An 18,340-nucleotide genomic window follows, 5' to 3' on the forward strand; every position below is an offset into this window, starting at 1 on the left:
GGAATCACAATCCCCGATTTCAAAACATACTACAAAGCTACAGTGATCAAAACAGCATGGTACTGGTACAAAAACAGGTCCACAGATCAATGGAACAGAATTGAAAGCCCAGAGATAAAACCACACATCTATGGACAGCTAATCTTTGACAAAGGAGCAGAGGGCCTACAATGGAGAAAAGAAAGTCTCTTCAACAAATGGTGCTGGGAAAACTGGACAGCCACATGCAAAAGATTGAAAATTGACCATTCTTTTTCACCACACACCAAAATAAACTCAAAATGGATCAAAGACCTAAAGATTAGGCCTGAGACAATAAGTCTTTTGGAAGAGAATATAGGCAGTACACTCTTTGACATCAGTTTCAAAAGAATCTTTTCGGACACTATAACTCCTCAGTTGAGGGAAACAATAGAAAGAATAAACAAATGGGACTTCATCAGACTAAAGAGCTTCTTCAAGGCAAGGGAAAACAGGATGGAAACAAAAAAACAGCTCACTAATTGGGAAAAAATATTTACAAGCCACTTATCTGACATAGGGTTAATCTCCATAATATACAAAGAACTCACACTGCTTAACAACAAAAAAACAAACAACCCGATCAAAAAATGGGCAGAGGACATGAACAGACATTTCTCAAAAGAAGATATGAATATGGCCAAGAGACACATGAAAAGATGTTCATCATCGCTAATCATCAGGGAAATGCAAATCAAAACTACACTAAGATATCACCTTACACCCGTTAGATTGGCAAAAACATCCAAAACCAAGAGCGACAAATGTTGGAGAGGTTGTGGAGAAAAAGGAACCCTCATACACTGTTGGTGGGAATGCAAACTGGTACAGCCACTATGGAAAACAGTATGGAGATTTCTCAAAAAGTTAAAAATAGAAATACCCTATGACCCAGCCATCCCATTACTGGGTATCTATCCTAAGAACCTGAAATCAGAAATCTCAAGCGTCCGTTGCACCCCTATGTTCATCGCAGCATTATTTACAATAGCCAAGACGTGGAACCAACCTACATGCCCAGAAACTGATGATTGGATAAAGAAGATGTGGTATATATACACAATGGAATACTACTCAGCCATAAAAAAAGACAAAATTGGCCCGTTCACAACAACGTGCATGGACCTCGAGGGTATTATGTTAAGCGAAATAAGCCAGTCAGAGAAAGACGAACTCTATATGACTCCACTCATAGGTGGAAGTTAGTATATTGATAAGGAGATCTGATCAGTGGTTACCAGGGAAAAGGGGGGGTGGGGGGAGGGCACAAAGGGGGAAGTGGTGTACCCACAACATGACTAACAAAAATGTACAACTGAAATCTCACAAGGTTGTAATCTATCATAACATTAATAAAAAAAATTTTTTTTCAAGTGATTACAAACATACAAAAAAGTTACAAGAATAGGACAAGAATTTTTTTCTCCTCCTTGAACACTTTGAGAATAATATGCCTATGCCCATGACTGCTAAATACTTTAGCATGTATTTCTCTCAAAGGGATGTTCTCCAACATAATCACAATCACAAAATTAAGACTAATATACTACTACCGTCTATTCCACAAGTTTTGCCACTTATCTCAATAGTATCCTTTGTGAAAGCAAAAGGATATTGGTCAGAATGACACATTGCATGCATTTGTCATGTCCCTTTAGTCTACTTTAATCTTTGATGGTTCCTCAGTCTTTCCTTGACATTCTTGACCTTGACACTTTTGAAAAGTACAGGCCAGTTATTTTGCAAAATGTCTCTCAATTTAGGTTTGTCTCATATTTCCTCAAGGTTAGATTCAGGTTATGCATTATTGACAAGAATATCACACAAGTGATACTGTGTTCTTTCGATTGCATCCTATCAGGTGGCACACAATTTAAGTTTTTCCACTTACAATGGTAATTTTGATCCTTGGTTAAAGAAGAGATTTTGAGATTATGTAATATCCTTTCCTTGTCAAACTTGAATCCACTGCTTTAGCACCTCTTCATATTTCTTGGCTGATCTGTTACTGTGATTGCTGAAAGTTGTGATTTTTCTAATTCCATCATTTCCACATTTATTAATTGGTATTTTATGGCAAGATATAGCTTTGTCTCCTTCACATTTCTTTCTTTATGTATATCAGCATGACCTCATGGATTCATATTTTATTCAATGGATTATAATTCATTTTTTTTCACTATTTATTTTGATGTTAAAATTGTCCCATATTTGGCTAGTGAGAGCCCCTGGCTTCTGTGACTTTCTGATATATCACCGTTATTCTTTGAGCACTTCCTTACTTTCTAGTACAAGGTATTTCAGGTTTATCTGGTATTTTTCCTACATGGACCTAAAATCAGTCATTTCTCTAAGGAGTTCTAGTGCCTTTTAGTGGAGAATGATATTTAGAAACCCAGATCTGGGCTCTCAGTGTGCTTGCTGCATTTGGGGTGTCACTGGTCCCAGATTCTCTCAGTGGACACAGCTAAGGAACTATACACACATATTCACATTGATCTTTATTTTTATGCTGCTCTCTCTGTATATTGAAAACCATAAGTTCACACTAATACTTCCAGTTCCAAGCCAGCATTAGAAGAATTCATTCTTGGTTTTTCCCTTTCCATATTTGTAGCTCCCTTCTTGAACAGCGAGTAACCTGGCTCCTATTATCCCTCAATATATTTACTTTCTTGCTCAATTCCTTCTATTTAGCCAATCTCCTATCACCATTGCTGCTCCTTCCTCCTCCTCCATGTGGATGCTGTCTTCATCCCTCCTGGTCTCCAAAACCCATAGTGCCCTGGCCCTACCCTCTGCATGGAGACTCCTTTATGCCATTCAACCTCTGATACTCTGGGTTGGTCCATCCTTGCATGACACCCCTCCTCACCACACTCAGTTTGGACACCTGCTTTGGGCTGCTAATGCCACTGTGCACCACGCTCGTGATGTGGGTGCCTGCTCACTCCACTCAGCCTTTGACACCCTAAGCAAGGTTGCTGCTACCCATTCCTACATGGATACCTTTCTCTTCCTACTTGGGCACTGCCTTCCTTGGTCAGACTGCTGCCACCTCCCATATCCCCCCATACTACCAGGAAGTCCTCCTCACACTGGTTTGTGCTCTGACATTCCCACAAGGCCCCCTTGAGCCTTTCACACAGATGCCTCTTTGTGCTTAGATAGCTGTACCCTACATCTGTCTTCCAACCCTCTCATGAAGGTACCTGCTCACTTGTCTCAGGCTCTGGCACTCCAGGCTAGGATGCTGTCTGTCTGCTCATCACTTGGACTCTGCTGCTCCATCAGGACACCTCCCTTTTTAGGCACCACCTAGTGCTGTTTGGACTAAATTATGAAGGAAGAAAGGACTTTTTTTCTTGCTATTTGAACTAAATTTTGAGGGAAGGAAGGTTTTGTTTGGTTGTTCTTTAAACCTAAATAAGTAGTACCTGCTTTTAGCCTTATTTTAAGAAATAATATTTGGGGCCAGCCTGATAGTGTAGTGGTTAAGTTCTTATGTTCTGCTTCTGCTGCCAGGGTTCACCAGTTCGGATTCTGGGCACCTACCCACTGCTTATCAAGCCATGCTGTGGTGGCATCCCAGATACAAAATAGAGGAAGATGGGTACGGATGTTAGCTCAGGGACAATCTTCCTCACAAAAAAAAAAAAAAAAAAGAAAGAATATCTGGGTAGTTGTATAGTCATGGGTTTGATATACTAGCTAATTTTTCTGATTTATATTAAAATAAATACAGATTAATGAAAACTAGAGGTGATCATCTGTAGACCTGTGAAAATCTTGTAAACTGCATCTTTAGGAAACTGTGTTTTAGGATATTCATTTCATGCATTTCATGACATTTTAAGTTGTTTCGATTTTTTACGAAATTGGATCTTGGTTTTTGACAACTGATAGCAAGACTGTATATCTTCTAGGAATGAGAGGATAACTTCTCTTTTTTGTCTTGTTGCATATGGTATTAAATAGGAGTGATGATTGTGGCCATCTTTGTCTTATTTCTGATTTCAAAGGGAATATTTCTAATGTTTCCTCATCTAGAATGATATTTGCTGTAGGCTTTTTGTAGATATCTTTGTCAGGTTAATGAAGTTTATTTCTTTTCCTAATTTATTAAGAATTTTTTTAAGATCATGAATGAGTGTTGAAATCTGTGAAATATCTTTCCTGAATCTATTAAGAAGATCATGTGGTTTTGCTCTTTTCATTTTAGTGTGGCAGATTGCACTGATAGGTAGTCACATACTGAATCATTCTGGCATTCTTGGCATAAACTCAGCTTTGTCACGGTTTGCTATTTTCTCATAGGCTTTTTGATATCTTGGTATTTTCCTTCTTCTGTTCCTCCAGGATTGATTTTGGGGGAGAATTAGCAGTCATGCACTTTCAGTAACCTGAAAGGAACTGGGCAAACTGATTTAAACAAAAAGACTGTTGACAAATATTTTTGAAGTGAAGTGTTACTGTTGCTTATGTTCCCTGAACCTCAGCCTTCTCATCTGGAAGTGACGTTATAATAATCCTGGCCACTTAGCGTGGTAAGAATCAAAGGAGATAAAAATAAGTCAGTTGCCTTGCATAGTGCCTTCAGAACACTGAAATTATTCAAACTAGCCAATCCTAAGCCTGCTTAGCCTGCTTTCCCTGCTTTCCCATGAGAACCACAATAAAGACTTGGGCCCACATTTTCCCCTCACTCCCTCTGCCTCCTGACCGACCACTGTGTTGCCCTGTCTGGTGTGCCATGCCTCTTGTTTCTAGGAATCTGTGAATATAAAACCGGCATTCTCTGTGGCAGTCATTTCCATGTCTGCATGTCTTACCATACATGATTAAAACAAATCCTAAGAACACCTTAAAACAGTATTGAAGACATTTATCAGGGCACGGTGTGCTTCCAGGTCAGAAGGTTGAATGTATGTGAGTGCTAGTTGTTCAACACCTTCTGTACTATCCTGTTCCTTATGGGGGACATTCGCAATGTGTGTACTTTAGATTTTTACTCTGAATTCCTGTTTCCTTTATTAACAGGTAAATTTTGGCTTCAAAAATCTAGAGGAAAACCTGAAGATTCCTTTTTACTTTGTTCCTTAGGTATGGAGCTTTGAGAAGTGGTTCCCAGATTTTTGGATTTCATGGAGCAGAAAAATTAAACAACAACATAGAGCTCCCTACTCTTTATTAGTCAAGTGAGGTCCTGTAGTGTTGCCACACAACACACACACAGAAGATTCTTTATCTTACAGTATTGAAAACACTTTAAATGAATAACTCAGTTTTATGAGAAACTCTACCTCATCCTTATAAGTAAAAATAGTGTTTGCTGTGCAAATGCAACTTTGAGACAAGTTCTGTTTTCTACCCATAAACAGAATACAGCCCCTAAACCCCTCTTATAGAAAGAACTATTGTATATTCTTCCCTTCTCAGAGTTGTGTCCCTATTAACACTTAAACACTGTTCTGTATTTTTAAGGTGCCGAGGGATATAGTACAAAACCCCTTAACAAAATATATGGGAGTTAAGATGGTAAATAATAGGAGCAACATAAATCCATATTCCACCTGAACCAAAATGAAAACCACTGAAGAATAAAACAATACTATAATAATTTTAACAAATCAAGTTTTCCCAATTTAGTGTCTTTGACTTCACACTTATGTGTGTATGGATACAATGGTGTCACTCATGGTGAATAGAGTAATAGATTCTGGAATCACTGTATAATAATAGAACAATAGGCTAGGCTGATTTTGAAAGGACTGTTCTTCATGGAGTAGAGTGACAGAAGGGATAAAGCAAACAGATGAGTTTGCTTCTAAGAGCCTCTATAAAACTGTCACTAACTCTTTATCTTAGAGTTTGACACATGAACTAATCCTTAACTTTCCAAGTCTTGAATTCAAGCCAAAACACACAGATGTAATCCAGCCTAGAGTAGAGTTCCCCAGTGGAGCAAGGGCTGGCCTTTGGAATGGGTCGTGGAAGCAATCTACAGGAACTCAAAGTACATCGTTCAGAATCAGAAAAATGTGCATAGAGGGGATGTGTGTTTGGTTTTTAAGTAATCTAATTGTGTTAGTGATTTAAAATCCTCATATTGTGTTAATCTGTTTGTACATTGGGAATCCATATGAAAAACAGTCTCTCCTATGTTTTATTGTTTGCTAGGAAGAAATTATGAATAAATTTGTGTTGATAATTAATTGTGTTGATATTATCATTAATGAGCTGGTGGACAGTAGGAATAAAAAGTGTTTATCTGTACTGGGATGAAGTTCAGTTACCCCAATTATTTTATATGATGGTTACACAGTTTGTATGTTATGTTCTGGTCCATTTTTTAAGAGGTTTCACCAGCCTGTTACAGTGCTGAACGAAGCCATCATCTCGAAGGAAGACATGATGAACTAGAGTATTCCTTGGAAGGAGATGAAACTTTGATTACGTATCAGATGGAGGTTGTTCTTTTTTTATTCTGAACATTATAAAGCTTGCGTGCAATTGTTTATCCTGAAATTAAACAGTTTTTTATCCTGGATTTTATTTAGTTTCCCTTAACACATGGTTGTTATTTCTGCATTGTTAAAGACATTCTAGTACATTTTTAATCTGGAACCAACCACACAGATAGATTTTCTATTAGCTATACACGTTGACACAAAAAGAGCATGCATTTTTTAGGACATTTTTGGTTTTTGAATATCAATCCAAGAGTATATAATTCCCAACAAGATTGTTATGCTAATTAAAAGTTTGTAACAGACAATGCATTTATTCATGGTTTTAAAATGACAGCTTTTTCCTCAGATAGAACAATACAAATTAAATTTGTATGGTGCTTTCTTCTTGTTGAGCAAATTAATAACAATCACTTTCCCATAGTTTGAGAGATAGTATCAATGAGACTTGAGGGGTAGATACAAGTGACTTGCTCAAGGAAGGAGCTGCATCAGGGTTCATATTTTTTCCAATGCTACTCTGCTTCTTCCCTGAAATGTATGCCAATGTGATATTTGAGTTTAACATCTTTGAAGTGATCTTATCTTTTTCAAGAATGTATTGATTGTTACGGGAACATTCTTTAACAAACGTGACAGTGGATACAAAAACTCATTAAAACAATCTTCTTTCAGTTATTGAACGGTCAGAGACTGTTTCTGTTGATGTGGGTTTTTTTTTTTTTTTAGTGTCCTTGAGCAACTTCTGTGCAGTTTTTGTTTCCTAGTCATTTGGTAGTACAGTGGCTTTTCCACCGAAACTTTATGACCTTGAACAAGGTACTTAATTTCTCATAGTCACAGTTTTCTTTTCTGTAAAAGAGAAGTACACTAGATAATTTCTAAGGAAACTTCGGTTCTAATTCTTCCTACTTTATGATTTCCATGTGCTATGTTCAGAAAATAAACTGCAGAACATGAATCACATAGGGCAGTGGTTTTATTCTGTTTTGTTCACTGCTGTATCCCCAGCCCCAAGAAGAGGGGCTGATGTGTAGTGGGCACTCATGTTTTTTGAATACAGGAACAAAACCCAACATAAGAGCCTCCAATAGGAAGAAATGAATGGATTATATTCACATAGTTGCATAATATTTAAAAGTTAAATTGTATCTTTTAAATTATACGTTTTAAAGTCCATTTTGGGGGGTTATTTTTGTAAAACTGGTTATTCGTACATACATTTATTCAGCTGTGCAAGTAATAGTAAATCTGATTCTAACCCTCCCCTGGTAAAATCCTTTAGTGGCTCTCCATTGTCATTTGGGTAAAGACTAAAACTTTTAACTTATTTTAGAAAGCCTTCCTAGATCTACTCCCTGCTTATTTTTTCAGCCTTCATCTTTTCCTGCTCCCTCCTTCTCTTCCCTCCAGTGTGCTCTTACTCTTGGTTGCAGCTACGCTAAACTTCTTTCAGGTCCTCATGTCTTGCTCTCCTACCTTCGGGCCATCCTACATGTTGCTCTTTCCTTCTCTCCACCTCCACTTTTATATTTGCTTCTATAGATCATACATTTTATGTCATATAACAGCTCATAGTACATTATCTTAAAATTAGTTGTTTAGTGTCTTTTCTCTCCAACTAGACTTTGGAAGCTTCCTGAGAGAAGGTCTGTGCCTGACTTGTTCACCCTTGTACACTATTGCACCTTTGGTGCCTAGCACAGTTCATGGCCCATGGGGTGTTGGTGGCCTGAGTGCAATGCACCCATGGGCCCAGGATGCTGACATTCTGATAAAGCCAAAATACTTTGTCCTTAATGCTCTGTGACCACTTCCTTCCCAATTTACTGAAATAAATTCTATTTAATAATACATAATTTGAGTTAGTGACAAATATAAATAAAATAAAATAGGCTAAGTGGGATTTGGAATAGCTAGAGTGGTCAAGGAAGGAAGCCTTGAATGGTACCTAGAACAGAACTGGCATTTGGTAGGCGCTCAATAAATATTTGTTGAATGGATGAGACCTAATCAAAGAACATCTGGAGAAAGACGGTTCCAGGCAAAGGGAATAGCAAATGCAAAGCCCTGAGTTGGGAACACACTTGACCCACTCAAGGGGCTGAAATCAGGCCAGTGTGGCTGAGGCCGAATGGATGAAGCTGAGAGATTGAGAGATGAAGTTGTAGATATAGGAACGCACTAAAGTTTATATAAGCCTGTTGCCCAAAATAGGGAACTTAGATTTCAGTGTAATGGTAGTAGGAAGCGTGAAAGGGGTTTGAGCAGGGAATGATATAATGTGATAGCTTTAGGAAGTCACTCTAGTCCAAGCCATCATCAATTCTTGCTTGGACTGTGCAGTAGCCTCACACTCAGTCCTTAAACTTGAATCCGTTCTCTACAGAGAGGCCAGAGTGATCTTTCTTTCTTTTGTTTTTTGAAGGAGATTAGCCCTGAGCTAACATCTGCTGCCAATCCTCCTCTTTTTGCTGAGGAAGACTGGCCCTGAACTAACATCCGTGCCCATCTTCCTCTACTTTATATGTGTGATGCCTACCACAGCATGGCTTGTCAAGCAGTGCCTAGGTCTGCACTGGGATCCGAACGAGTGAATCCCGGGCCGCTGAAGCAGAACATGCAAACTTAACCGCTGCACCCCTTGGCTGGCCTCCAGAGCCATCTTTTAATAATGCAAATCTGATTGGGTCAGTCTGTTGCTGAAGACCCTTCTGTTACCCTTGGAAAAAAGTCTACAATCCTTAATGTGGGTTACCAGGCCTTGGATGATTTGACATAAGCTGAGGACAGTGTCAAACTAGATCTTTATGCGCCATTCATACTTCTTTTCATTTCCTGGGAAAGCTCTCAAGTTCTCTTCTCAGGACCCTGGCCATGATGCGATTCCTGCTTAGATTACCCTTACTCTGTTCTTCAACTGGCTAAGTCCTACTCATTTTTCAGGTTCCACTGTCATATCCTCAGCCACCCTCTGACCTCCACCCTCACACCCAGACCAGGTTAGGTGTTACACTCTCCCAGAGCTCCCATTCTCTGCTTTTGTCACCTCCACAGGAGCATGCTCAGTTCTAGCTTCCCTGCCAGATTGCTAACTCCATGAGGGCAGGGAGGCTGCTCACAGCTGTGGCTGCAGCACCTCGCTGAGTGCCCAGCCCGCAGGAAGTGCCTATATTCTGAAAGAAAGAAGGAAGGAAGGACTGCTTTATGGTGCCAAGGGTCTACTTCAACATCCTTCTGTGTTTAGCTGCTTTCTCTTCTATTGAGATGAAGGTTAGTGGATAATTTTGTTAAAGATGAAGTAATTGTTCTAAAAAGTAGTCAAGAGGAAAGATGACTCTTGAAACCTCTGTGAATAATTTAATTAACAAACCTACCTTCTGAGCTCATTAAGCTAGCCGCTGATGGAAGCCATTATTCCCTGCTGTGCTAAACTATGACTCAGATTGCTCTCTTTTTAAAATTAGTTGAAAATGTTTGTTTGGTTTTATTTGTTGTCATTGTATTTCTGTTGGAACACTATGACTGTTATTGCAAATCCTGTGAGTAAGCTTAACTTCCCGTGCACGCCATGAAGAAACCATTTTCTCTGAGTTTAGTTACAAGATAATGGTGAGCAGTCACATTTCACCCTCAGTCTCTTAATTGCATGCTTCCACTTGATTGAAGTAGCACCATGATTCAACATTCAGCCACCTTTTAAAAATTAATGCTGTCTTCTTTATATTTTATTTGGTGATGAATATTTCCTGTTAGTTTCTAGCAGACTGCATTTGACATTTCATACATGCCAAACCAAGGCAGCTTCTAAGATTTCATTTACAGTTGAGTAATTCTGGTGAATAAAGAGCAAGGAATTAACTGAAAGGACCACGTCTTCATGTACGGAATCTCCTGAGACTTAAAAAAGATTCTAGCAGATTATTATTATGTGTATATTCTAGTAAGCCATTATTATGTGTATATTGTTAGCCTTTAGTTTTCTTTAAACATGACAATTTGTCATAATAGTGTGATTTTTAAGGATACAAGATAATCAGTTTATTTAAAAAGGGCCTAAATTTTGTGTATATTTGACATTTTATGCAGTTACTGACAATATCGAAACTACATTTCATAGTAATAGAATGGATCTTTTCATAGGGCAAATATTCTAGGAGTTTTATATCGTATATTTCAAAGAATCTACTGAAATAAAATTGTGTTTTAGTAGCTACAGTGGAATAAAGTTTATGTCATTGGAAAACTTCACTTTAAAAACAGAGAAAGGGGTAGAACATTATTTAATATATTCTACAATCTGTTAGGAATACTCTTTTGTTAACTCTTTTTATTACTATCACTGGACTTGTAAAAAAAATGGCTTTAATAAAAAAGATAACAACATGGGATATTCCCCCATCTTTTACGGAGTGTTGCAAAGTTAATCAAATTTGTACATGTGAACTTGGAGCACCAGGGCATAATGGAAAGCAAATAAAATATAGCTTGTTAAGGATCCAAGGAATCTCAGAAGTTAGCCTTCTAGTTTGAGCCTTTTATTTTACAGAGTACCATAGAATCATGGTTGGTAGATGGATTTTGGAGTTCACAGAGACCTGGGTTCAAATTCTCATTTATTGGCTATGTGATTAGGACAAATTATTTTCTCTCTTTAAGAATCAGCTTTCTCACTTTTGAAATAGAGCAATGATACTTAAGCTGGAGGGTTGTTATTCAATGAGATAATATAGTCATATTGCCTATGACATATTGAGTTCTCAATAAATTAAAATAATAACATTAATCATACTTTAAGGGGATGTAAAGCATCAGAAAGACTAACTGAATTGCCCAAGGTTGAAGAAGCAGCCCACGGCACTTTCAGTGGTGGCCCTGAGCTCTAAACCTTGCCTCCTTTATTATTAATGATATGGTAGGCAAGTGGCTTCATTTTGTCTCAGTTTTGTAAGTGATAAAATAGCTGGAGGCTATTTCTCTCTCTCTCTTTCCCAAGGATATAATGAACATCAAATAAGAGCTAAATTGGGAATTATACCTCAGGGCAATTTAGACTTTAGTTTTTTGACTTTTCAGTTGTATAAATGATATATATGTAGCATGATTTAAAATTCAGCAAAGTCTTCTTAGAGGGAAACATTTAAAGAAGAAGGTTGAATACAAGTGGGAAATGATTGGCATTGTGTAGTAAAGTGACTGTCAATGGCTAATGGTGACCTACAAAGGGAATAGTATGATATTGTTTAAAACAAAAAGTGAAAAATCCTGAGAGCAAACTTTACCTGCTTCGTGAGCTAACGTGGATCGACTTCACTTTTTACTTTATTTCATTCTATCCTTTGTGGGCCCATATGTGAACTGAACTTAAAGGGAGAATAGAGAACCTATTAAGGATAAGAAAACTAACGTGAGGAGTTTAAAATAATTGACATCCTGAATAATTGGTTCTCTTTGATGGTTTGCATAATACAAGCATGGCATGGTATAGTAGAAAGATTCCTGGGCTCTGAAGCCAGTTCCCTGGGTCTGAGTCCTGTTTCTGTCATTTATAGGTTGACTGTACTTTAGTCAGTCATTTGACTGCTCTGAGGCTCTTTAAATTGGGACAGTGATAATGGCTCATGTAAGAAGTTGTTTTTTAAGTTCTGAAATGCTTCTAAAATAGAAAGTAGTGGTGGTATTTTAAAGCATTTTTGAATATTATATTTTATTTACCTTTCAAAAATCTTTCCTAAGTTGGCCATGAAGAAAAAGAAATAAACCGTTTTTCAGTGGACCTGATTATTAAAAAGATATTATCCAGCTGTTCCTGAATTTGAGAGAGAAGACTAAGCAAGATGAAGTAGATTTACAGTAGAGCACAAAGGGTTTAGATTAGGTATAAATATGATCTAATAGCAGTTTGATTTGTTTGAAGCTATAGTGTTTTTCTCAGGCATATTGCAAAATTTTCTTTAGGTGGCTTCAAAAACTAAAAAGAGATTTTCATCTGTTTATGTTGGATTAGGCAGCGTCCTGCTGAAGATGTGAAGATGGTTAATTTAATATTCTTTCTAATGTTCACTTCTACCCCCAAAGTTGCGTATCCACTTTGCAAGTCAGTCTGGAAATATTTATGGAATCTGAACTCCTCATAAAAATAAGAATTTTAGTTTTAAAATGTCCTATTGTGTGCAGTCTATAGAATTTCAATATAATTAAATTAATCAGGTAAGAAGCTAGCACAGAAGTCATTGCTTAAAAACCTTTATAAGGAAAACCCTTACTTCCTATAGGTGTAAATCTCTAAGTAATATATAGAAAAGTTTCTTATTTTATTCCTGAAAGTCAAAATTATTTACTTCAACTTGTCATATTTGGGGAGTTTGCTTGAGTTGGAGTTTTCAGAGTGTTCCAAAGTGTATCATTGTGAATTCTGCATAATGTATTGTTGACCTTTTCCTATTAGAAAATGAAGCTACTGGCACTGGTTATCCATATGTCTGTGCAAGTAGAGGGAAAAGACTATAATGTACTTCTAGAACGGGCTTCCTTCTATATCCTATGAGAAAATTCTGGGCTTTGATTTGTTATTACTACTACTACTGCTGCTGCTATGTTCATTGAGCACTTACGATGTGCCAGGTATTGTTCTAGGTGCTTCAGATATATTAGCACATTTGGTTCTCATAATAACCTACTGAATATGTGCTGTTACCATCCCCAGTGAACAGAGGAGAAATATGTACAGAGAGGTTCAGTAACTCTCCTAGTGACATAGAGCTAGCAAGGCAGAACCAGAACCCTTGGTAGTTTGGTACCAGAATCCATGATTCTCCTAGTCTTTAGTACTGCCTACCACTAAACTATTGGACTGGCCCTGTTGTGATAGCCTCTGTGTATTGCTAATTCCCTCATGAGAAAATAGAGAATTAGTACAGTTGGAGAGGATAAAGAATTACAAAAAAATACACTATTATGATTATAGTGTGGATTTCAATTCACTTTTCTCGATTCATAAAATTTGACGTCAGGAATTGATTTCATGTGAAACTTCAATAGTGTGAAATGTCTGTTGGATCAACTTTTATGAGCATATTAGAGAAAGGCAGTGTACACAGGTTTACAGATGTAAGCCACCACACAGCAGTAGCAGAGTGACTTGATGAAGATGGGGTGCAGCACAGCAGAGCTGCCAGTGAGTATGATTTCCATCTTCTTGATCTTCTTTAGTGCCAATTCAGGGAACCATAATTAGTTCATGAATGTTAACTTGGTAAGCTTAAAATGACCATGTATGATGTGGGGTTTAGTATGGTGTGTTTAGGAAACTGTTTTGGACAGGAAGTAGACATTAGAAACTGTCACATGTATCTAGACAATTAGAATTGTTTATATCAACAGAACAATTTTCAAGCAAACACTACCTGACTCTGCATTAATGTTAGAGATCATGAAAAATCTGTATTTCTTCTAAAATGTTTTAATAGAAAACAGTGCCAGAGAGTACAAGCCCCAAGTGACTTTAGTATATGTGAGCAAATCAGGATTGTATGAAAAAAATAGTCAATGTAATTAAGTGAATTTGTCTAATATATTACCCTCGAACACATTGAATTTTGAGACAATATCATTCATAGCAATAATAATAGTAGTAACAACCACTACAATGACCATACAACTACCCACGTTTATTGTGAATCAGGAAAGTACTGTGTGTGCCTTATCTTATTTAACCATTACAACAGCCCTGTGAGGTTGTCGCTATTATTATCTCCATCTCTCAGACGAGGAAACAGAGGAAAAGAGGGGATTAGTTACGCGCACAAGGTTACACAACTAGCAAGCATCATTCATTCATTTATTCAATATTTATTGAGTAGACCTACCATGAGCCTAGCACTGTTCTAGGTAGTGGGGGTTAGCAATGAGTTAAACAAAATCCCTGCTTTCAAAGGACCTTACCTTTTATGAGGGGGATAGACGACAGATAAACATGGAAACATGGAAGTCAGATGGTAATAAGGATTATGTAAACAGTAAAGCCCAGTAAGGGGGAAAGGGAGTGCCGGGATAGGGTTCTGGGATGGGCTATCGTCACTCTTTTATACAGAGTAGTAAGGGGACCTCTTGATAAGGTGACATTGCAGCAGACATCTGAAGAGAGGGGTATTTGTAGGAACAGCATTCCTGGCAGAGGAGGAGAAGAGCTTCCTGTGCTTGGAGTACCTGAGGAAGATCAGAGGCTGTGGAGCTGCTGTGGGTGAAGAGTGAATGGTCAGAGTTTGAACCCAGATTTATTTGACCCCAGAGCCCACATTTTAACTACCACACTAATCTGATGGGGCAACCACAGCATTACCTAACCTACTGTGATCTTGGTGACACTGTATTATTCTCACGGAAAAGAGGAGGGCAGTAAGGTGTGTAGAGCTGAGAGTATGTGAGAAACCCTGTGGTTTGGGGAGAGGTGCTTTGGAGAATATAAGTAGGGAACTACTGTGGACCATACATTTGGGAAACTGGGAGTGTGACTTCCCTGTTCAGAATTCTTCATTGGTTCTCCATTGCTTTCAGAGCTTTAGAGAAATTAAGTAACTTTCCCAAAGCCCCAGTGCAAATAGACCTAGTTTTGAATGATAATAAAGGCTCTGTTCATAACTGCTAAGCTGTGCTGCTCTTCTCAGAATGTGAAATCAATCACATGCTCCTTGGGGTCCGTCACCTACAGACTGAAGTCGACAAGCCTTGGCAAGGAATGCAGGGCCCTGTAGAGTCACTCGCCTTCTTTTGCCCTTATGGCTACTGCCCCTCCCGTTGCACCTCAGCATGGAGCACAAGAGAACTCCTTAGTATCATGTACCTGGCACTTTGCACATTCTGAAACGTCCTTCTTCTTGTTTTGTGATGAAGATTTTATATCTTCCTTGAAGATTTTCTATACCATTCTCCTTTCCAGATTGAGTTATAACTTCTTTTGGCTGCTTGTGGAGCTTACATATCTGTGTACTTGCTTGTCATTTCCAGTAGAAATCATTCTAAGTCCCTGTCCCCCCAGCCAGGATTAGAGCCCCTGCTCTGTGCTACCAGAGAAATCGATGCAAACTTTCATCTGCCTCTTATCACACTTTTTTGGATACTTTCTTTGCTTACTTGTCTGCCTCTTCTTCTGGACCGTAAGTCGTTGAAAGCTTGTGCCTTGTTTTGATCTATATCCCAACCCCCAGGGGTAGGGCTTGGCATGTAGTTTACCTGCTCGCTTAAATTAAACTTAGAGTATTAGATGCTGAGTTATAATGATGACAGTTTGATGAGATCAAAACCAGTAGAATATGTTCAGCAGTGGTGTTAGTTCACTTAGAAAAAAATAGATGATAATAAAAACACTACTATTTAATAAAAGATTATTATATGCCAGATATTAGACTCAGTTCTGAAATACATCATTCCATTATTCCAAATCAAATTCAAACTTGAAAGATATACCTTATTAGGTATAACTTTTAAAGCTAACTTAGTATCTTATTAGATACAACTTTTAACACTACATTTTAAAAACTACATTCATTTTCAAACTATTGCTAACTGGATAGGAGGAGGTGTTAGGGGGCTGTAAGTAGAGGGAAAATGTCCTTAGAAAGGGACAGAAGTCATCATTGTCCCTTTATACTCAGTTTTTAAAATGTTACCACAAATGTGTATACTTGGCTACATGCAGAGATCTTCCGGAAAGAACACTGTACTCATTTATAATTTGGACATGGCATGTTTGGTGAGACAGAGGTCTGTTGGAGAAGTGAGCCCAGATGAGACCCTGCATAATGCAGTGCTTCATGCCGTTATCAATAGTTAATTGTAAAGCCTTCAGTAAGTGCCATCCTTACAACCTAAGGCCCAAAGTGGGCTACTTAAGGCCACGGTTACTTAGCCTAATTCTTGATTTTCATTCATTAGGAAAGCTACTCATTAGGATTTCTATTGAGTAATTTTTGAACAGGATTCTCATTGCTGATTGCTTTGTGTTTCCCGCACAAGTATATTATCTCAAATTGATATGCTTATAATCACTGATAAATCACCTTTAGACATGTATTTAATTTTGGCTTATATGCCATTTATATTTTACTCTAGCAATGTTGAATTATACTCTGAAATACTTTTAAATGCAAAAATCTCAAAAAAAATTATCATACAGTTTCCCTACACTTCTCATAGCTTTTCTTCTCTTTTTTTGCCGGGGTTGGGGGGACTTAATTTCATTGTTTCCTTAATTTCTCAATATTTTGTGCTGATTAAAATGGATTAGATATTCTTTACTTAAATACTTAGAGTCTGTCAGTAGGAGACTACATTAGTGCTCAAAAGAAGATATTTAAGAAATTATTTTGCTTTCCACTCTTTCCATTAGCCAGTAGAAATTTATTCTAAAGCTCTTTTGGTGGTTTTATTGCAGTGACATGGCAGGCAAAGCCCTGTGGGAAGCGTTACTGAACACCAAGCACAAGGAAGCAGTGATGGAAGTCCGGAGACATCTAGTGGAAGCAGCAAGCAGAGAAAACCTGCCAATCAAGATGAGTATGGGTAAGTTTATTCACTTCGCCTGGGACCGAGAGTGACCGTAGGCCCTGAGGAAGTTTATTTGAGCCTGCTCTGAACTGTGGGCCAACCTAGCCATCATGGCATCTAGATAGAAGTATTGAAGACTTTTGTAAATTGTGGAAAGAATATGGAAGGAATATGTACACACTGCCCTCAGGGCTCAACAATGACCCTTTTTCTTAGACTCAACTTTGGGAACTCTAGGAGAGTCCTTGCTTACAAAGAGTAATTCTTTCAGTTTCTTTATTTTATCCAGAACTATGAAAATTATCTGGACCACCCCCCTTCATTCTGTTCTACCTCTGCCCTTTCTTCCCCCTCCCCCCTTTACTGTGGATGAAAGATGTCTTATTGGTTTTGAATTAATGAATGAACTACTGTACTGACAAAACAATTTAACAGTTGGACATGTTCTGGCCTGGCCCCTTAGCCTTAGAGTGGTCTGCTAGTTGTCCAGTCACATAAGTGTTATCCCTTCTTCACCAGGATATCACGTATTTCATTTTTCTCATTTCTTGTTTTTTTTTCACATTTAGCTTTGTCTTCAGTATTAGAAGAATCTGGCTGCAATGGAATTTAAGTTTTAAATGGCTTTTTTATTTTGATTAAAAAGTCAGAGATTTAATGTTTTGATTTTAGAAAAGGAATCTGGTGTTTTACTTTTTTGTTTTTTTTAATTAAGTAATTTTATTAATATAGAAATATTTATTTTGTTTTAAATTATTTTATTGAGGTCATATTGGCTAATAGCATTGTGTAAATTTCAGGTGTACATTATTATATATTGGTTTCTGTATAGACTGCATCGTGTTCACCACCAATAGTCTAGTTTTTATCTATCACCATACATATATGCCCCTTTACCCCTGCTGCCCTCCCGCCACCTCCCTTCCCTCTGGTAACCACCAATCTGTTCTCCTTATCCATGTGTTTATCTTCCACGTGAGTGAGATCATACACTGTTTGTCTTTCTCTGTCTGGCTTATTTTGCTTAGCATAATACCCTCAAGGTCCATCCATGTTGTCACAAACAGGGCAATTTTGTCTTTTTTAATGGCTGAGTAGCATTCCATTGCATATATATACCACATCTTCTTTATTCATCCATTGATGGGCACTTTGGTTGGTTCCACGTCTTGGCTATTGTGAATAATGCTGCAATGAACATAGGTGTACATAAATCTCTTTGAATTGTTGATTTTGTATTCTTTGGATAAATACCCAGTAGTGGGATAGATGGATCATATAGTATTTCTATTTTTAATACAGAA

The 18,340-nt window shown here is 37.8% G+C and overlaps 1 protein-coding gene across 1 annotated transcript in view; it reads left to right on the forward strand.

Annotated features, from left to right (window-relative positions):
• The window catches only part of LOC124232994 (sec1 family domain-containing protein 2), a 395,716-nt gene that overhangs the window by 38,975 nt on the left and 338,401 nt on the right, over positions 1-18,340 (forward strand). The window contains exon 3 of the mRNA XM_046649989.1: positions 16,924-17,051. Within this exon, the coding sequence (XP_046505945.1) occupies positions 16,924-17,051 (128 nt within the window). The remainder of the gene's footprint in view (positions 1-16,923; positions 17,052-18,340) is intronic.

This window comes from Equus quagga, unplaced genomic scaffold, assembly GCF_021613505.1.
Source record: "Equus quagga isolate Etosha38 unplaced genomic scaffold, UCLA_HA_Equagga_1.0 146_RagTag, whole genome shotgun sequence".
NCBI classification, from domain to species: domain Eukaryota; kingdom Metazoa; phylum Chordata; class Mammalia; order Perissodactyla; family Equidae; genus Equus; species Equus quagga.